Source organism: Streptopelia decaocto (genome assembly GCF_964273445.1).
Source record: "Streptopelia decaocto genome assembly, chromosome: 3".
Taxonomy (NCBI): Eukaryota; Metazoa; Chordata; class Aves; order Columbiformes; family Columbidae; genus Streptopelia; species Streptopelia decaocto.
Genome location: NC_138656.1, coordinates 32535806 through 32553154, shown reverse-complemented (window position 1 = coordinate 32553154; position 17349 = coordinate 32535806). Strand labels below are relative to the sequence as shown.

General features: G+C 42.1%; 1 protein-coding gene across 1 annotated transcript in view; it reads right to left on the bottom strand.

Moving 5' to 3' along the window:
• The window catches only part of KCNK5 (potassium two pore domain channel subfamily K member 5), a 38601-nt gene extending 21558 nt beyond the window's left edge, over positions 1–17043 (bottom strand). The window contains exon 1 of the mRNA XM_082049428.1: positions 16576–17043. Coding sequence (XP_081905554.1) covers positions 16576–16761 — 186 coding nt within the window. The 5' untranslated portion in view covers positions 16762–17043. The remainder of the gene's footprint in view (positions 1–16575) is intronic.
• Between the last annotated feature and the right edge of the window lie 306 nt (positions 17044–17349).

The following is a 17349-nucleotide window of genomic DNA, read 5'->3' as shown; positions in this document are numbered from 1 at the left end:
AGTCCAGTCATCTCAACAACAAAAGCACATCCATAAAAACAAAAGGGGAAGAACTTCAAGGAACAGCTAGATGCCTGAAATCCCTTTCCTGTCATTCTGCAAAGCATTGGTGAAATTCAACTCAGCTGGTGCAATTTCTGCAATTCTGGTTATCGGCCTTCAAGAAATGGGAACAGATGCAGCAAGAGCTAGAAAAATGAGGAGACTACTACGGGTCAGCCAAAGCAACTTGTACCGCAAAAATAAAGGCCGAGAGGGAATAGCATCACTTTCCTTTGTACTACATCAGAAACTACAACACAAGACCACAAACAAAAGACATTTAATCCAAAACCCAGAACAAAACACTGAGCATGACTGAAATTCATGCTGTAAATTAAAACAGGTTCTCAACGTGTGCAATAGTTTTTAATTATGGCATTCATCATGGTAATGTAGATGAACCTCCCTGTCTAAACCAATATCCAGCTTAACAGTGACTGGTTTAGTTTAATGCAAGTATTTCTACAATGTGGTGTTACAGGTAAGATTTTTGGACCCGAAATCCTTGTTACAATTATAATGCGTCAGGGAGCATATTACCATAGAAAAATCCTCTTAGTAAGAGAGAAGGAGTTCTTCAGACAGAAGTTGTGAGAAAAAGTACAGAATTTCACTATTTTCTGTGGCACCATGAAAAGGCATTCAGGACTTCTTCCTCAAGGACTGACAAGATGCAGAGTAAGCTAGAGATAAATGCTAAGAGTAAAACAAATGACTTGGATAGAAACAACTGTACTGATAAACAGAACACTAAAACTTTTGCAGCACCAGCTTGATTTATATTTTTTCCTGGCAGACTTTTAGCAGGAGTTTAAAAGGGTCTTTCAGTAAGGCTCAAACACCATAAAATACACGTCATTTCCTTTACTGAGTACAGAAGTGGTTCTACAAAGTGGACACGTTGCCCTACTGATTTTGTGAAGCCTCATCTTAAGGCCATATTTAAGAGAAATACAAGTCAAGATTAGTGATTTTATAACGATAATTTGCATTTGTTACTTGTACAAAGTGCTATTCTACTGAAGGTTTGCAGATGGCTGTTATGTCTACGGCTAAAGACATAACACAAGAGCTATCCTCTTCAGATTAAACAAATTTTGCATGAAAATATTCCAGCTGATAATGGAAACAGAACACTAATCAAGGATTGCAGCAGAAACACTACATAACTGGGCAGGGGAGGAGTGAGGTAAGGTAGGTCTTTGTTCTTTTGTTTTGTAAAAAGCAAGAGTTGCATTTATCCTTGCAGCTTTCCATCATAAACCTCTATTTTACAAAACAGTATTTTAAAAATCAGCAGTATTGGAAATTTTCTAATTTTCTAATAAGTCCTCACATTGTGTACATGTGTGTTTGTGGAAACCTGTTGTACTCTGCCCAGCTGAGATTTGGATAATGCTTATTGATTTTATGGTCTGCAACAAGTCCTGTGTTTTGCCTTTTTCTCCATTCTCATGGAAACTCCCCATTGCTTTCCCAAACCACCTCCACTGAAAGGAATGCTTCAAGTCTGAGGCTTCAGTTTTCCACAGTAAATTCAAGAATAGTGCCACAGAGGGATATTCAGCCCAGACAAGGTTGGACCTAAGCACGTGCTCCTTCTTCCTTACCAAGGCAAGTTAAGGCCACTTGATTTGACACAAAAGCTCTGAGTAGTCAAGCCTTTGGAAATATTTATTGCTGTTTCTGTACCTTGAGTGTGTGATAATGAGCTCTCTCATGGCTACATCGGCAGTTTTCTTTCTTAGAAATTAAATTAAGCATGCAATCAAGCGGCTAAGAAAAAACACAGAAGAACTTAAAGCCACTAATCAGAAATCAAGCAGTCATAAGCTGCTACCATGGTGAATTTTGAGGTTTTTCGGCAAACTGAACCATTACAGTTCAATCATTAAGTTTCACCTCACTACCAACCCTTGCTGTCCTGCTGCTAACCTTCCTTTTGCCATAACAACTAGCAAACAGCATTCTTTATTAGTGACCTCCCAGTCCAGATGTGTGAAAAAGGCAACCAAAGGTAAACTATTGTAATGACACAATGAATTAATTTTGCAGTAAACCCACAAGTTTTGAAATAGTTTATTTTTTAGGATGAAACAGGAATTCAATTGAGACTTAGGTGGTAAGAGCCCATTAAAAATATATATATATATATAAAAATGCAATCATTTGAACAAATGGAGCTCTACTTCTATTCTCCAGTACAAATACATGTTACTGTTTCCTCTGGAAAAAAAGTTCTAATCTGTAGGGATATTAACCTCTTGGAGGCATGTCAATATTTTTACAGCATACGCTGTTTAAGACTTGCCTGTGTATGATGTATAGCATGGACAGTTAATTTTCCTATAAGTCATAATTCACAGGACAAACAATGTGAGGGATATTAATGGAAAGAGATCAAGAAGGTTATTTCCCTTTTGTGGCTTTCTGCAGAGTTAAATAATAAGTGAAACTCATAATTCAGCAAATAAGTTAACTGGAACAATTTTGTCATTGCAGAATTGAACACTGCAGCTTACCTACTTGTGATACTTGCAGATGCTTGAATGAACTAATGCTGCTTAACTTTATTTCTCCTTTCCACTTGTGTGCAATGGTCGCAAACACCAACAGTTTTGAAAAGGCAGCTGGCTTCTTTGACAGATCATGACTACAGAATTTAACAGTTGATATGGATTTTTTTTCCCCTACTAATTTCAGGACTAGATTCCAGTTTAATGAACTAGTTAATAAACTATTTTGATGAGAAGCACGTTCAGTGCTTTACCAGCATTCCCTTGTTCTTGTGATTAATGCAATTATAGAACTGTTTCCTTTTCACTTTCCCAAGTTCCACATAGACATGTTTTGAAGACAAATTAACTAAAGGTTACTGCTGCATGAGAACTGCAGCTGTTCTGCAGATGCTGAGTGCCCCAACTTTTCTTTGGCCTCTGATTACTTTCAGTCAGATATAAAACGTATCAGATGATTTCATAGCTTTTGTTAATACAGCTTAATTATTTTTGAGGGCTTCTACGTCAATTTGCTTATAACACAATTCACCTTGGTTTAAAAAAAAAAAAAAAAAAGTATTTCAACAACTTTTACATTGCATCAGCTGAAATGAAGAAGTTGGAAGGAATAATCTATAATAGCAGATTAGGCTTCCTTCCTATCGGAATACATACATGGTGACTAATGTGGCCAACTCCCCTTTAAAAGGGCTTTGGAAAATGCTGTTGTCCCCTTTTTAGAGATAAGAGAGTGGAAGCAGAAGAGTCAAGAGTTTAATCAAGCCCTCACACCAGTTGGTGACCTATATTAGGCAGGGTTAGAACCAAGTACTGTTTATATGAGACTATTGCAACAGAGTTGGTACCAATTGCATAAGCAGATGCTAACCCATGCAGCAGCCTGAGTTTCCAAAATATTTCAGTTTAGCTGCAATTGACTTAAGTAGATTTAAATTAAATCAAAACAATCCTACTGTCAATAAAAACCGTTTCCTGAGATCAATTTACTAGATGAGAAGGGATTGGACCATATCCTCACAGTGTTGCATTTTTTTCCCCCTTATTCAAACAAGTCCTCAAGACCTGGAGCAGCAACCTAGTTAATCTTTACAGATTTCCACTGAACCATAAAATGGTACAAAATGGAATATTTGGACAGAAAAGCCTTGATACTATACAGAAGTAAAAGGGGAAGCTGAGTTCAAAATGAAGCTTCCTCTCTGCCCCCATGCTTTCAGTGTATAAGTGTGGTTCATTAAGACAAGTCAAAACACAGGTGATCCAAGCCTGACATCTTCGCTTACAGAGGCCTAAATAAGCTTTTCAACTCAGTGAATAAATTGCAGCATGAAGTAGCATTGCATTAAGAAGCATATTATGCTCTGTCCCATTTATAGCTATGCATAAAAACATGCTTCAGATTACCAAATTTACTGAAAGTCACTCGGTTAGAACACCCTAAAGACTGTTTGGAATTTGTTTCTTAGTAGCTACGACCAAAATGTTAATAGGCTTTTGGTTTCACAAACATTTTTATATTTCATCCCCAAATTTCAGTAAAACATTAGGGGTCTTGCTTCTCTGCAGGCAAACTAGAAGCTGCTGCGAAAGCATGCTAGTAGCATCACACATCTCACTTTCTAATTTACAACATGTCTTAAAGAGAAACAAATTAAAAAACAAATAAACAAAAACCAAACCAACAAACCCCAAACAAACAACCTACCCCCAAAGAAACAGGTCCTGGTAAAACAACTGTAACTTGTTTGACAGTTCAGTGAGCTTACAAATGCTAGAATAAAAATCTTTTCTGTTCAAAGACCATCAAATCAATGAACCAAAACTAAAAGTAATCAGACTTGGGTGGAGCAGAATACTAAGTGTAACTACATTTTTAATCAAATAGACTTTTGAATGGCACAAAAGGAGTAAGAAAAGTCATACTGTTGGCTATTAACTCTTTGGGGTTGAACCTTTACTAACTCACCTTGTTGAGCCAAACAAACAAGGTGTCCATGGTCAACCAAAATTTTACATAATCTCAACCATGCTAGTCTCTCTCCCTGTGTCAGTCCATCAGAAAGCAGATGAAGGAAGCAAAGCAAGGCAGGCTTCCAGTGCCAATATGTCCAGGATGCTTTGCATGAATAACAAGGTGACAGTCTTATGTTAAGAGGAGTAACAAAGGGGAAAAGCCTGCCACAGAAACGCTATTAGCTTTGAGATTTCTATTAATACATACTTGCTTTATCCAGGGCTTAACCTGAACTAAAATGTTGTTATATTACTCACTAGAGATCCCTTCAACACTATATTAGCTCAAGACTGATCTTTGAGGAGGATTAGGGAAAGAGAGGAGGCTGCTCTGGACAAATGTTTTTGAATATAGACAGAGATTTGTTGGCACAGTTATGGCAGGATAGAAAGAAGTGCAATCAGTAAGTAGAAAAAGTGTGCTGGGAGCAGTCTGTTCTAGATGCTGTCAGACCTGTAATAGCATAACTGAGAATCATAGAATAATTTTGGTTGGAAAAGACCCACAAGATCATCAAGTCCAACCATTGACCTAACTCTGGCACTAAACCATGCCCCTAAGAACCTCATCTACGCATCTTTAAACACCTTCAGGGATGGTGACTCCATCACTTCCCTGGGCCAATGCCTGACAATCCTTTCCGTGAAGAAACTTTGCCTAATATCCAATCTAAACCTCCCCTGGCACAACTTGAGGCCATCTCCTCTTGTTCTATCACTTGCTACTCAGAAGAAGAGACCAACACCCTCCATGCTACAACCTCATTTCAGGTAGTTGTAGACAGTGAGAAGGTCTCCCCTCAGCCTTCTTTTCTCAGGGCTAAACAGCTCCAGTTCCCTCAGCTGCTCCTCATCGGACTTGGGCTCCAGACACCTCACCAGCTTTGTTGTCCTCCAAACTCACTCCAGCACCTCAATGTCTTTCTTGTAGTGAGAGGCCCAAAAGTAAACACAGGATTTGAGGTGCGGCCTCACCAGCACTGAATACAGGGGAACAATCACTTCTCTAGTCCTGCTGGTCACACTATTCCTGAAACAAGCCAGGACGCTACTGGACTCCTTGGCCACCTGGACACACTACTGGCTCATGTTCAGCCAGCTGTTGATCAACACCCCCAGAACCCTCTCTGCCAGGCAGCTTTCCAGCCACTCTTCTCTGAGCCTGTAGCACTGCCTGGGGTTGTTGTGATCCAAGTGCAGGACTTGGCCTTGTTGAACCTCAAACAACTGGCCTCAGTCCATCAATCCAGCTGGTCCAGATCCCTCTGTAGAGCCTTCCTACCCTCCAGCAAATCAACACTCCCACCCAACTTCGTGTCATCTGCAGACTTACTAAGGGTGCACTCAATCCCCTTGGCCAGATCATTGATCAAGAGATTAAACAGAACTGGCCCCAATAATGAGCCCTGGGGAACACCACTGGATTTGTCTCCATTTCCAACAACTCTTTAGGCCCTGCCATCTGCCCAGTTCTTTACCCAGCAAACAGTATGCCTATCCAGGCTGTGAGCTCCCAGCTTCTCCAGGAGAATGCTGTGGGAAACAGTTTCAAAGGCTTTACTTAAGTCTAAGTACACAACATCCACAACCTTTCCCTCATCCACTAAGCAGGTCACTGTGTCATAGAAGAAGATCAGGTTGGTCAGGCAGGACCTGCCTTTCATAAACCCATGCAGACTGGGCCTGATCGCTTGGTTGTCCTGTATGTGCTGTGTGATGGCACTCCAGATGATCTGTTCCATAATCATCCTTGCATTAAGGTCAGACTGACAGGCCTGTAATTTTCCGGATCTTCTTTCTGAGCCTTCTCGTAGATAGGCATCACATTTGACAAATTCTGGTCAACTGGGACCTCCATGGTTAGCCAAGACTGCTAAGAAATAATGGAAAGTGGCTTGGTGATCACCTCTGCCTGCTCCCTCAGTGCCCTTGGATGGATCCCATCTGGTCCCATAGACTTCTGTGTGCCTAAGTGTAGCAGGTCACCAACCTTGGATTATTGAGGCTTCATTCTGCTCCCCATCCCTGTCTTTTGGCTCAGGGGGCTGGGTACCTGGAGCACAACTGGTCTTACAATTAAAGACTGAGACAAAGAAGGCATTTAGTACTTCAGCCTTTCCCTCATCCTCCATCACTATGTTCCCCCCTGCATCCACCAGAGGGTGGAGATTCTCCTTAGCCCTCCTTTCGTTGCTGATGTATTTCTAGGAGCATTTTTGGTTCCCTTTGACAGCAGTAGCCTGGCTCAGCTCTAGTTGAGCTTTGGCCCTTCCAATTTTCTCTTGCATAACTTCACAACATTCTTGTAGTCCTCCTGAGTTGCCTGGCCCTCCTTGCAAAGGTTATAAATTCTCCTTTTACTCCTGAATTCCAGCCACAGCTCTCTATTCAGCCAGGCTGGCCTTCTTCCCCGCTGGCTCATCTTCCAGCACACAGGGACAGCCTCCTCCTGCACCCCTAAGATTACCTCCTTGAAGAGCGACTAGCCTTCCAGGACTCCTTTGCCCTTCAGGACTGTCTCCCAAGAGACTCTGCCAAACAGCCTCCTAAACAGATCAAAGTCTGCCCTTCTGAAGTCCAAGATAGCAGTTCTGCTGACCCCTCTCCTTGCTTCTCCAAGAACAGAAAACTAAATCATTTCACAATTGCAGTGCCCAAGGTAGCATAGTCTATCTGGCCTAGTCTACCTTGTTTCTTCTACTGGATGAGTGAATTAGACTGGTAATAGCATCACTTTGCTGGTAAGAGCTGCGTATACATTAGAATCTCTCTTAAACACACTTGTGTCAGCATACACACAAACCTCATTTTTGCAGTAATAGTAGAATGTTAAAAACCACACACACAACATGTACACTGGAACACAATCTTCTGCTGTTTTATTATGTTCAGTACTATATTACACAGTACATAGGAGGGGCTTTCTTCCCAAGATAGCTTCCAATCAGTAACTTTGACAAAAAACATCGCGTCCCTGAGGATGTATGAAAGCCAAACCACTTTGCTATCTCCTTGCTACTGCATTAAAATTATGAGGGATCTGCTGGCAGGAGCACTACAGTTGCTGTCTTCTATTCCTTAAACTCTTCTACTTCCCAGCCTGAATTTCCTGCAACTGCCATGTCTCCCTGTTCTACAGGCACCTCTTACCTTCTTAGAAACTGAGACAAAGGAAGCACTTGCACACTGCCAAGCAGAGAACACTCACCCTTAAAAGCCGCTCAGCATACAAGATGCTCAGATAGTCATCAAAACCATAGAAAAGCTGCAGTTACTTCAAATAAGTGAGACTGTTTTCCTAAGAAGTACAGAATTCAGCTGAAAGCACCTAGTCAATGCCTAGTGTGAAACTACTTTATTGCAGGGTTTCTTTGCTAGGAAATAACAACAAGAAGCAGCCAGCTGTGGGGACATCTGTCAAATAACTGACTGTCTAATTGTAGCAGAGCTGAGCAAGCATTCTTAAAGCACATGCAAATAAAGCCAAGGCACTCTCAGGGTGTGAGCTATATTTTATTTCTCTTAAATGTAAGACAAAGAGATCTACACTCACTTTGTTAGTCAAGTTGACAGCTTTAGGACCTTGCAGAGACTAAGTAACAACTTCATGAAAAAACACGGTTATCCTACAGTCACAATCCAGCTAAGATACTACCTTGAAAATCTAGTATTACTATAATGGATGACAGAGAGACACAAAGTTAGCTATTGGTTTCGCTCCTACAACAGACGCAACTTTAAAGCTTTTTGTTTTTCTTCTCCCTTCTCTTGCCTTCCACCCCAAAAGCTGTAAAAACAGTAAGTCGGAAACATGCCAGTATTATTTTTAAAGGGCAAATTGATAGTGATACAGGTGAAAATCTGTCAGAGTGCACTAATACCAATAAGAAAGAGTGATTTTTCTAAGCATAAAGCAGTGCCCTTCAAACGCCCTTGCACAAACAAGGCAAGTGTTGATTACAAAACTGCCCGCTGTCATTCTGCAGTCACGTACACACCACTTACACAGGCCTGAAGGTTGAAATTCTAACTTAACTGGCAAGTTATCATAGGTCAATGATTTAACTTGATTTTAAAATATTTGCATTACAGTCTGTGAAGCTGGTTAGCAGCAACTATAACAGCTAAGCATGGAGAGTTCCAGCCAGACTGATGCAAGAGAAGCCAAGGGAGAAGTTGGTACCACCAGTGAGTCTGACTAGATACCTTCTCCTTGTACCACTACTTGGCTCCATACACATCTCATGTGTCTTTGCTGCCTGGAGGAGACTCATCAGCTTTACCTCCCTCATAGGCCAGAACAAACGCAGTTCCAGCTGCCGTGTCTCTAGCAAAGGACCACACATGTTTCTTGAGCAACTTTTCTCCAAAGTTTTTTTATTCCCTTGGAGTGGGTTGGGAATAGAAAAGAGGAGCAGCAATATGAGCACTTGGAGGTCACACGCAGAAGTCATCATTGATGAATTTGACATCTTAGCCCAGCCATCAAAAATACTGTATCGTATCTCACTATGCTTTCTACCTCAGGATGTTCAGAACCCTTTGTACAACTATTTCCAAGTTCCATTAGCTATCACTCATTAGCTGCCATTATCTGACAATCTAATGACTGACTTGAGTCCAAATTAATGTTAAATAACTGACATCTTTGTTTCTTAAGAAGGACCAGAGTTCAGAGATCTGTGAGAGCTCCAACTGAGAAGCTTTTTGCATTTGTTGCAACCCCAAAGAGACACACAGGTCTGGGTTTTGTTTCTCAGCAGCTGGAACCTGCTTACACAATATTTGTAAGATGCTGGCACAGAACAGAGTCAATTTAGTATTTGCCAGTTTGCACAATCATGATATGCATCTTGCTTTTCATTAAGGCAGAACTATAGTCCTAGAGATGGGCTGATATGTGGTAACTGATCCCACAACAAGGATTAAAAAAACAGGTCCATCACAAGAAATACTACAGATACACATATTGTTAGAAAAGGAACTTGATTTCAGATTCAGAGGCTAAGATATACAACCTATTATTAGTTTCCTACTCACTTTTCATCACTCATCTTTCTTTCTCTTAAGAAAACAGTGTACAAGGTTTGAGTTGAAAACATTTCAGAAGCTACTTTGTACCTAACAGTGCCTTTGATCCACTAGAGTTCACACAACACAATGCCAAAGAAATTATAACTTCCTTACTGATTTGACTGTAAATAGAGCTGCTAGGGCAAGGCATGCCCAGGAGGGATCTCTCCTGCCTACAATTAAAATGTTCATAAGTATATAACTAAACAGTAATATCTAAGAACACTAATACAAAGACATAATAAGATGGGTGGACACAGAAAACAAACTGCAAATCTTTTGTTCCCTGCTGAAGAACCTAGTGTTTCAGAGAAAAGGTCTAGTAATACTAGAACCAGCAGCGATGTTGAGGAACCTAAATCAGAATGAAGACAGGAAATAAAGGAAGATAGAGTTATGCCTTTGAGCCTAAGCCATCCCTTCAATAAATAGAGCTAATAAAAATAGAGAGTATGTACTGCATGCCATATTTTAGGACTTCAGTATGCCTCTAAGTGCGGCTCTCCTGATGAAGTCACCACAAAGAGCTTCAGGTGTGACCACAGCAGTGTTTTAATTCAGATGAACAGTGCAACTCTCCCAGTTGTCCCGTTGCCAGATTTTGTTTCATACTACAGAGCACACTTAGAGCTTATGAGCTGAACACATTTTAGACTAAACAAAACCTAAAGGCATAATCCATTAAGAAATGTAAGTACTTGCTCATAGGCTTTCAATCTATAGGATCATACAGAGTCAACACAAAGTAAAATCCCTGCAGATACAGGTACTGTGATCAGCAGGTCCACTGCAACAAAGTGCAAAACCATTCTCACTTGCTCCATGGGTAATCAGACTATTGACTGTCACTTGTCATCCAGTTTGGGTTTGGTTGTATGTTATTCTGTTGACATCTACTTGCAGTACCAGCATGAAATGTGATTGTTCTGAAGGTCAACAGTCTCCCAAGAAAAGCAAAACAATTTGTTTTATTTAATCAGTCTGAAGAGCAAAAACAACTATTTGTTTTTAAAAAAAAGGAAATCTGTACAAAGTCATCACTACACTTTAGCTTCACTGGGTACAGAAGGTGTCTTGCAATAACCTTAGGTACAGTATGAACCAAAGGAGAGGTGCTAAGATACTTTGGGACAACAAGCTATTGATAACCTGCGAAATCTTCTTGCGTTCCATAGTCTCCAGAGCAGAGCTTGCCAGAAAACACACCCAGTAGCAGAAGGTAACATGGCAAGTAATACAAACATTCAGTCCTAAAGTAACAGAAGGACAACATACTACAAGCACTCAAGGATTAAGCAGGAAAAAGGAAACACCCATAGCAGGAAAACTATAACTTCTGATCGATTGCTATTGCTCCATCAGCAGAGAGAGTTGCAGTGTATGCACTGTCAGCTTTGTTTAACTATGTTCCAAGAAAGTTTAAACAATGTAATGGTTAAACAAGAAAAAAAAAAAAAAAAAAAAACAAGGAAAAAAAATAAACAAAAAAAAACCCCAACACACAACAGAAAACCATATCTGCCTACATTTCATTTTGCATGTAGAAACACACAGAGAACAGCTGTGGAGTAACATAGTACTGCTTGTCCTCAATTTTCTTCTCCTAATTCTGCAGTGGCAATATCCATAACTCATAGTCTGAGATACTACAGAAAACTGTGGACAGTGGTCCTACATTTTAATCTCTGTTCATCCCTGCTGAACTTAGAAGGTGCATAATTAAAAATATCTCTCTGAAAAATCTAGCAATATCTATTTCTCAGGCATAAGACTTAATTTGCACAGTCAAGTTTTCACATGAGAGGTATTAGATGGAGTAGTTAACAACTTTGCAGTTAAAGATTTTCCACTTGTCCTTTTCTGACAGCTGCTCAGCTTTAATTTGTTCGGCCCATGCAAAAGTCTTAGTCTTGAAAAGGACAGCTCATCTGGAATTCCAGCTAACGAATTCAGTCTCCTCTTTGTCTCTCCTATCTTCAATACCTTAGAGAAAAGGGATCAAGAAGATAAAGGCCAATCCAACAAACCCTAGTAGTCTAGACTGTTATTTCTGAACCTCCCGAAGAACACAGGGAAAGGGAAAGATTATGAAAAATAGGCTTCTATTAACTTTACACTGCAAAACAAATCACCCTACAAAGTGTAAGCAAAAAACATAATCTCTTTATTACATGTTGAACTAACAGAAAGCATTTAAAACCTAGCTTAAAAACAAAAACCAACCAAAAACCAAAAACACACCAAAAACACCCCCCAAAAAACCCCCACAAAACAAAAGCCCCAAAAAACTAGTTTTTAAGGAAACTCTATTTGGAAACTCTCTCGGGAGTATTGCACATAGATTTAAACCTTGATGTAGCAGCTTGGAAGTAAAATGGAAAACAATGCTCAGAATTGGAGCATATTTTAAAAGTTTCATAATTAAACTGACAAACTCCAAGAATAAACAAATCTAGAAGCAAACTTCAGCATCCTCACACACAAATCTAGATCTTATGAATGCACCTGTTGGTATTTGTGTGGAGGAAACATCCTGGCTTTAAAAAGAGAGGAGAAACCACTATTAAGCCACCTGTTATTTCCTTTAGCATAAACCTCCTGTGTGCCAAGTATACTCCAGCAGAAGCTCTCTTTAAGTCTTCTAAATGTTTGTTCACAGCACTGGGCTTTAAGTCTAAACATCTAGGTTTCTAAAGTTATCTCTCAGGCCTATTTGGAGTTTTGTATGCTTTTCAAATAAAGACCTTAGTTATTTGTTCTCATACTCAGTATGTTTGTCTGCTTCTCCTAAACAGAGCTAGCAGTTTCTCTTTCCCTTTTATTGCTGTTTTGAAAGTAACCATTTTCACTCATCTTCAGATTCTTCCTTCCTTTTCACTAGTCTTAATGCTTATCAATGGGAAGCATTTAGTTTTTTTATGACTGTGGTGGGCCAGTACAAGAGATTTCCCAGTAAATAAGATGTGGCCCAGTGTTGGCAAACCTTTGCTTGTGTGAATAGTGAGATGAGGGTCAAGAGGGCTCCTCCTTGTGTGAATAGCTCCTTTATCATTAAGCTGATGTTTCACAATAAGGATGGAGCAATAAAGAGTAAAAGTAAGGAACTAGAGAAGAGGGGAATGGCTGAATTGCCTGACACTTGCTTCAGTCTGCAAAACTCATTCCTACAGCAAAGTCAGCTAAGGTGTCATCACTGTGGATCACTGTCTTCTCCCCCTTTCTAAAGAGTCCCAGCACTTCAGGTCACAGGAGCAAGTTGCAAGGACAAGCCATAGACTTTTATGAACAGACAGAGGTGTTACACTACTTTTGAGATTCTATAATGATTACAAATATAGCATAGTTACATTGCTATTAAAAATGGTTATTTTTGCAGACATTCCACAGTGCTATGAGACATTTCTATTCCAAGGTAACTGTACATTATGAGGAGAGATTACAAAGTTCCTTGTGTCAATACATGGTTATAGTTGAGTGTCTTTGGGGGTTGACCAACATAAACTGTCATGTGAAGAATCTGAGCCACATTTTCATTTGAGCAATCAGCTTTCCCCAGAAGAGCATGGGCAGGCAGCAACCAGCCCATGAACTGTCCACAGTGAGTCACCTTTAAAATCAGGGTCTACATAGCATTAGTCCAATAAGAGTTTAAGTACTTTCTTTAACTCTTATGGTAAGTAATATAGTACTTAATCAAAAGCAAATGGATTCTTCACACAATAGACTTCTAAAAGCTGCTTTTAAACAAGTTTATTTTTAGGCATTTCTCAGTTAGGACTGGGGGAAAATGCTTTATTTTTGGTATGTCCTACAATATTCAGCTTGTGAGTTTTTGAAAGTGTGTTAAACACATTTCAATAAACATTTATTGCAGCGTATCTCTACTGTAATGCATTGTGAAATCTTTATTACAGAATATAAACTTTAGACACTATTTAGACCCAATACAGTTCACTTAACAATCACTTAAAGCATTGGTACAGAGATACTAGTCTGTATGTGAATTGAGAATCTGTGCTGATAACCTACTTGTCTTTAAGATCACACTACAGACCTAGCTTTGTAGCCATCCCACACAGTTTCCATCGCCCTTGCAGCTAACATGAAGCTCAGAGGAACACACGAGCTAACCTGGGTGAGGAACAGGGGCAGCAGAGATCAGTCCCTGAATTAGTCAGTCCTTGTCACATTTCAGGCTGCTTCTGGAAACAAAATCGGTATTGTTAGTTCAACTTGAACATTTCCTGGCAGCCTTGCCCTTTACTAACAATCACTGTTGGTGATATTTGTTGAAGAGCTTTATCCAGTATGTTTTAAATGGGCATATTAGAAAGAATGTCATTGAAGTAACAGCAAAGCTTAATGTGATTCTGCAGAGTGACATGAGTGTCAGTGGGAACTGTGAGCAGAGCAAGAGAAAAGGTTCCAAGATGAAGACTTAAGGCCACTTTAAAAAAAAAGAGACAAGAGCAGAGAAATGAGTCAAACTGGGTAAAACCCCAAGAACAAGCGCAGGGTGTCCATGGAAGAGGCTAGAGGAAGAGACTCAGAGGAACTAAACAGAGCTGGGGATTGGAGGGAGAGGAAATGCATGTTTTCAAATCGACAACATTCTAGATATATTGTAAGAATAAATTAGGAGGTTTAATATAGGATGACCAGGATTTGCCAAAAGAAAACAGATGTTAGTAATGTTTTAAAGATTCAGCAGAACCCACTAGAAGCAGTGCGGAAAGTGGTTGAGAAAGGACAGCTATGAAGACTATTTCTGATATACTTTACAGCTTACTCAGGATGAAATATTAAAGTCCTCATGTGACTCCCTCCACTACAGACAGCTTCAGCTAGACTAGATTTCACCCTGCTATCCTCCTCTGTAAAAAATGCCACTCCTCTTCTTCTCATCACTTCTCACTTAAAAACTGAATAACAACAGGAAACAAAACTACAAGTCTTCAAGAAAGAAGTAGTCAAGTTTCCAGTTACCAGTAAGAGTGAAATAAGCACAAAGTATGACTTACGTTTTAGCTAACCTAAGCTCAAGACGACAACATAATATCTATGAGGGATCATCAGACCAGCAAGACTGGACATGGAAAGCAAGGTAAGATTGGAAGTAGTACAGAGGCAAAACTGAAACCACATAACTATGAGCATATCACTAGGAGCCAACAGACACACCGAAGAGGGAAGGCCCTCCACATTGTGCTGGGGAGAGATACTCAAACCAAGTATTTTGATCTGGCCATAGTTCGCCTCACTGCTGCTGCGCCCATGCCCATTCCACACGGTGATCTATCATACAGTCCATTCTAATGAACTGCCCAATAATTTTTTCATTGTAATTTTGTATTTAAGGAGAAAAAAAAAATAATCTGCTGCTTTAGGATTATTTGTGACAAGAAACATGGGGGGGTACAAGGGGGGACAAACAACACAACAACAAAGCAAGTTAACCATGACAGGATTAATGCGCATGTCAATCTAAATAAGGGTTTTTTCTTGAGGATGTTAAAACGGGTTTGGCATATAATCTAGAGTAATATTTCAGTAAGTTTCCTGAACATCAAAAGTATGCTTGAAGAACATAGTATGTCTTTCATTTTCCAACATCCCTTCATAGTTTCAAGACTTTATCCACCCATTCGTTCCACTGTATACCACAAAAACACATTTAATAGGGTACTAAGATGGTAACAAGGACACTAATACCAGAGAGCTCTGCTATCTGATGCAGACAGAAAACAGCCACCAACTGAAGAGAGAGAATTTAGACCACAAACTTCTAGTATCAACAACCATACCCTCTTCTAAGCTTGCACAGTATTGATTACAGCAATAGAGCTAATGAGCCATTTTCCCAGTCTTCTGTATTTCAGCATCTCAGTAGACTTTTAGTGAATTTAAAAATAAAATAATAATAACAAAAAAATTCAAAACACAATGACCAGAAGATCGAGACAATATAAACATTTCTAAAATGAAGTCCCAAACAACTCCTTATCACCACTGGAGCCCCACATACCTGGGCAGCCTATTTTTCATGGTTCACCATTGCTTGCTGCCACGTTTTAATGGATAGCACATCCATAAAAGGGCACTAACCAAGTTTACACCGTTCTATGATTTAATACATGCTGTTGATTAAGAATTAGTTCTGAAGAGATGTTCTGCCAGATGAGCGAGATGGGGCAGTTATCAGCTCTTCATGGCTTGGAAAGAAGTCATTCTCTTAAAGCAAGAATAACAGCACAAGAGTTGCGAGCATCCCTCGGTGTGAGCCATTCAGCCTTTCCCTCAGTTACCCCCACTGACTTCCGGGACCCGGACCCCCAGACACGTTTTCCTCACAACGAGAGTGTTCGGTACGAAAAATTACAAAACAAACAAACAAACAAGGATGGGGGGGTAGGAAATCAGACCAGCCAGAAGAGGATCAAGAGGCTTGGCTTCACCTTTCCCTCCTTGTAACACAACATCCATTGAGGCAGAAGAAACCACCCCGGGTGCTAAAACAAGAGCCGCATTCACGGCTCCTGGGCTCAGCAGCAGGCGGGCTTGCGGGAGCGCACTCCGAGTCCTCCAGCCCCTAGGACCAGCCGGCTAAAACCGACATCAACCCCGAGCTCCTTTACCACGGCGGGGGAAAGGGAAGGAAACGCGGACCCACTTAATCACTCTATCATTAAGTAGTTAGGAATTATTAAGAGCTTTTCCCGCGCTCCCGCTCGAGGGACAGTTTTTACGCACTGGGCTTTGTGAGGACGCAGCTCCGGCCAGGTTTTCCCGGGGAGCCGATGGCTTTCCAGCCCGGCAGCGCTCACCCCACCCGCAGGCGCGGTTTTTTCCGCTCCGAGGCGCCCGGCAGCACCTGCTGCTGCCGCCGCCCGGCACCCCCCGGTCCCCGGCCCGGCGGCGCCCGCCGTACCTGCAGGATCTTGTCCAGCCCCTCTTGGCCCAGGCAAGGGAACTGCTTGAGCAGCTCCGTCTTCTGCCGCTTGTAGTCGTCGGTAGCCGAGCGCCAGTGCGGCTCCTCCAGCACCTCGAAGATCGCCGCCCCGATGGACAGGTAGAAGATGATGGCCGAAGTCAGTAAGGGGCCCCTGTCCACCATGGTGCTGGCGGGCGGGCGGAGCGCGGCGGGCGGAGCGCGGCAGGCGGGCTGGGGCGGCTGCCCCGCGCTGCAGCCGTGGGTGCCAGAAGCCGCCCTGTCCTTCTCCTGACACCTCTGCCTTTCCCCGCCGTCCGCCGTGCCTCCTCTCCCAGCCGCTGCCGCGTTCCCTTAGTCTTCCACACTCCCCTCCCACTCCCTCCTCTTTCCTCCCTCCTCCGCTCCGCTCCCCCCGGCTGCCTCCTTCCCCCGGTTTTCTCCCCTCCCTCCTCAGCAGCGATTTGAATTTGGTGCCCTCCCGCTTCCTCCCCCAGCCCGCCCGCGCATGCGGGGCTGCCGCGGGGGGAAAGGCCAGCGGGGCGCCCCGGGGTGCTCCCGGCTCCGCTGCGGGCTGGGCTGACCCCGCGGCCCCGGTGACGGGGCGGACAGCCCCAGAAGGGCGGGAGAGCGGCGGTTGGGTCTGGCCATCGCCCACCCGTGAGGGGCCACCGGGGGGAAGGGGAGCGGGGCCGCGACCTCCCCGCTTCCCGCTCTGCCCTCGCGGCCGTTGCGGGCGGGTGTGGGGCCGCGGAGGTGAGCGGGGCCCCGGGC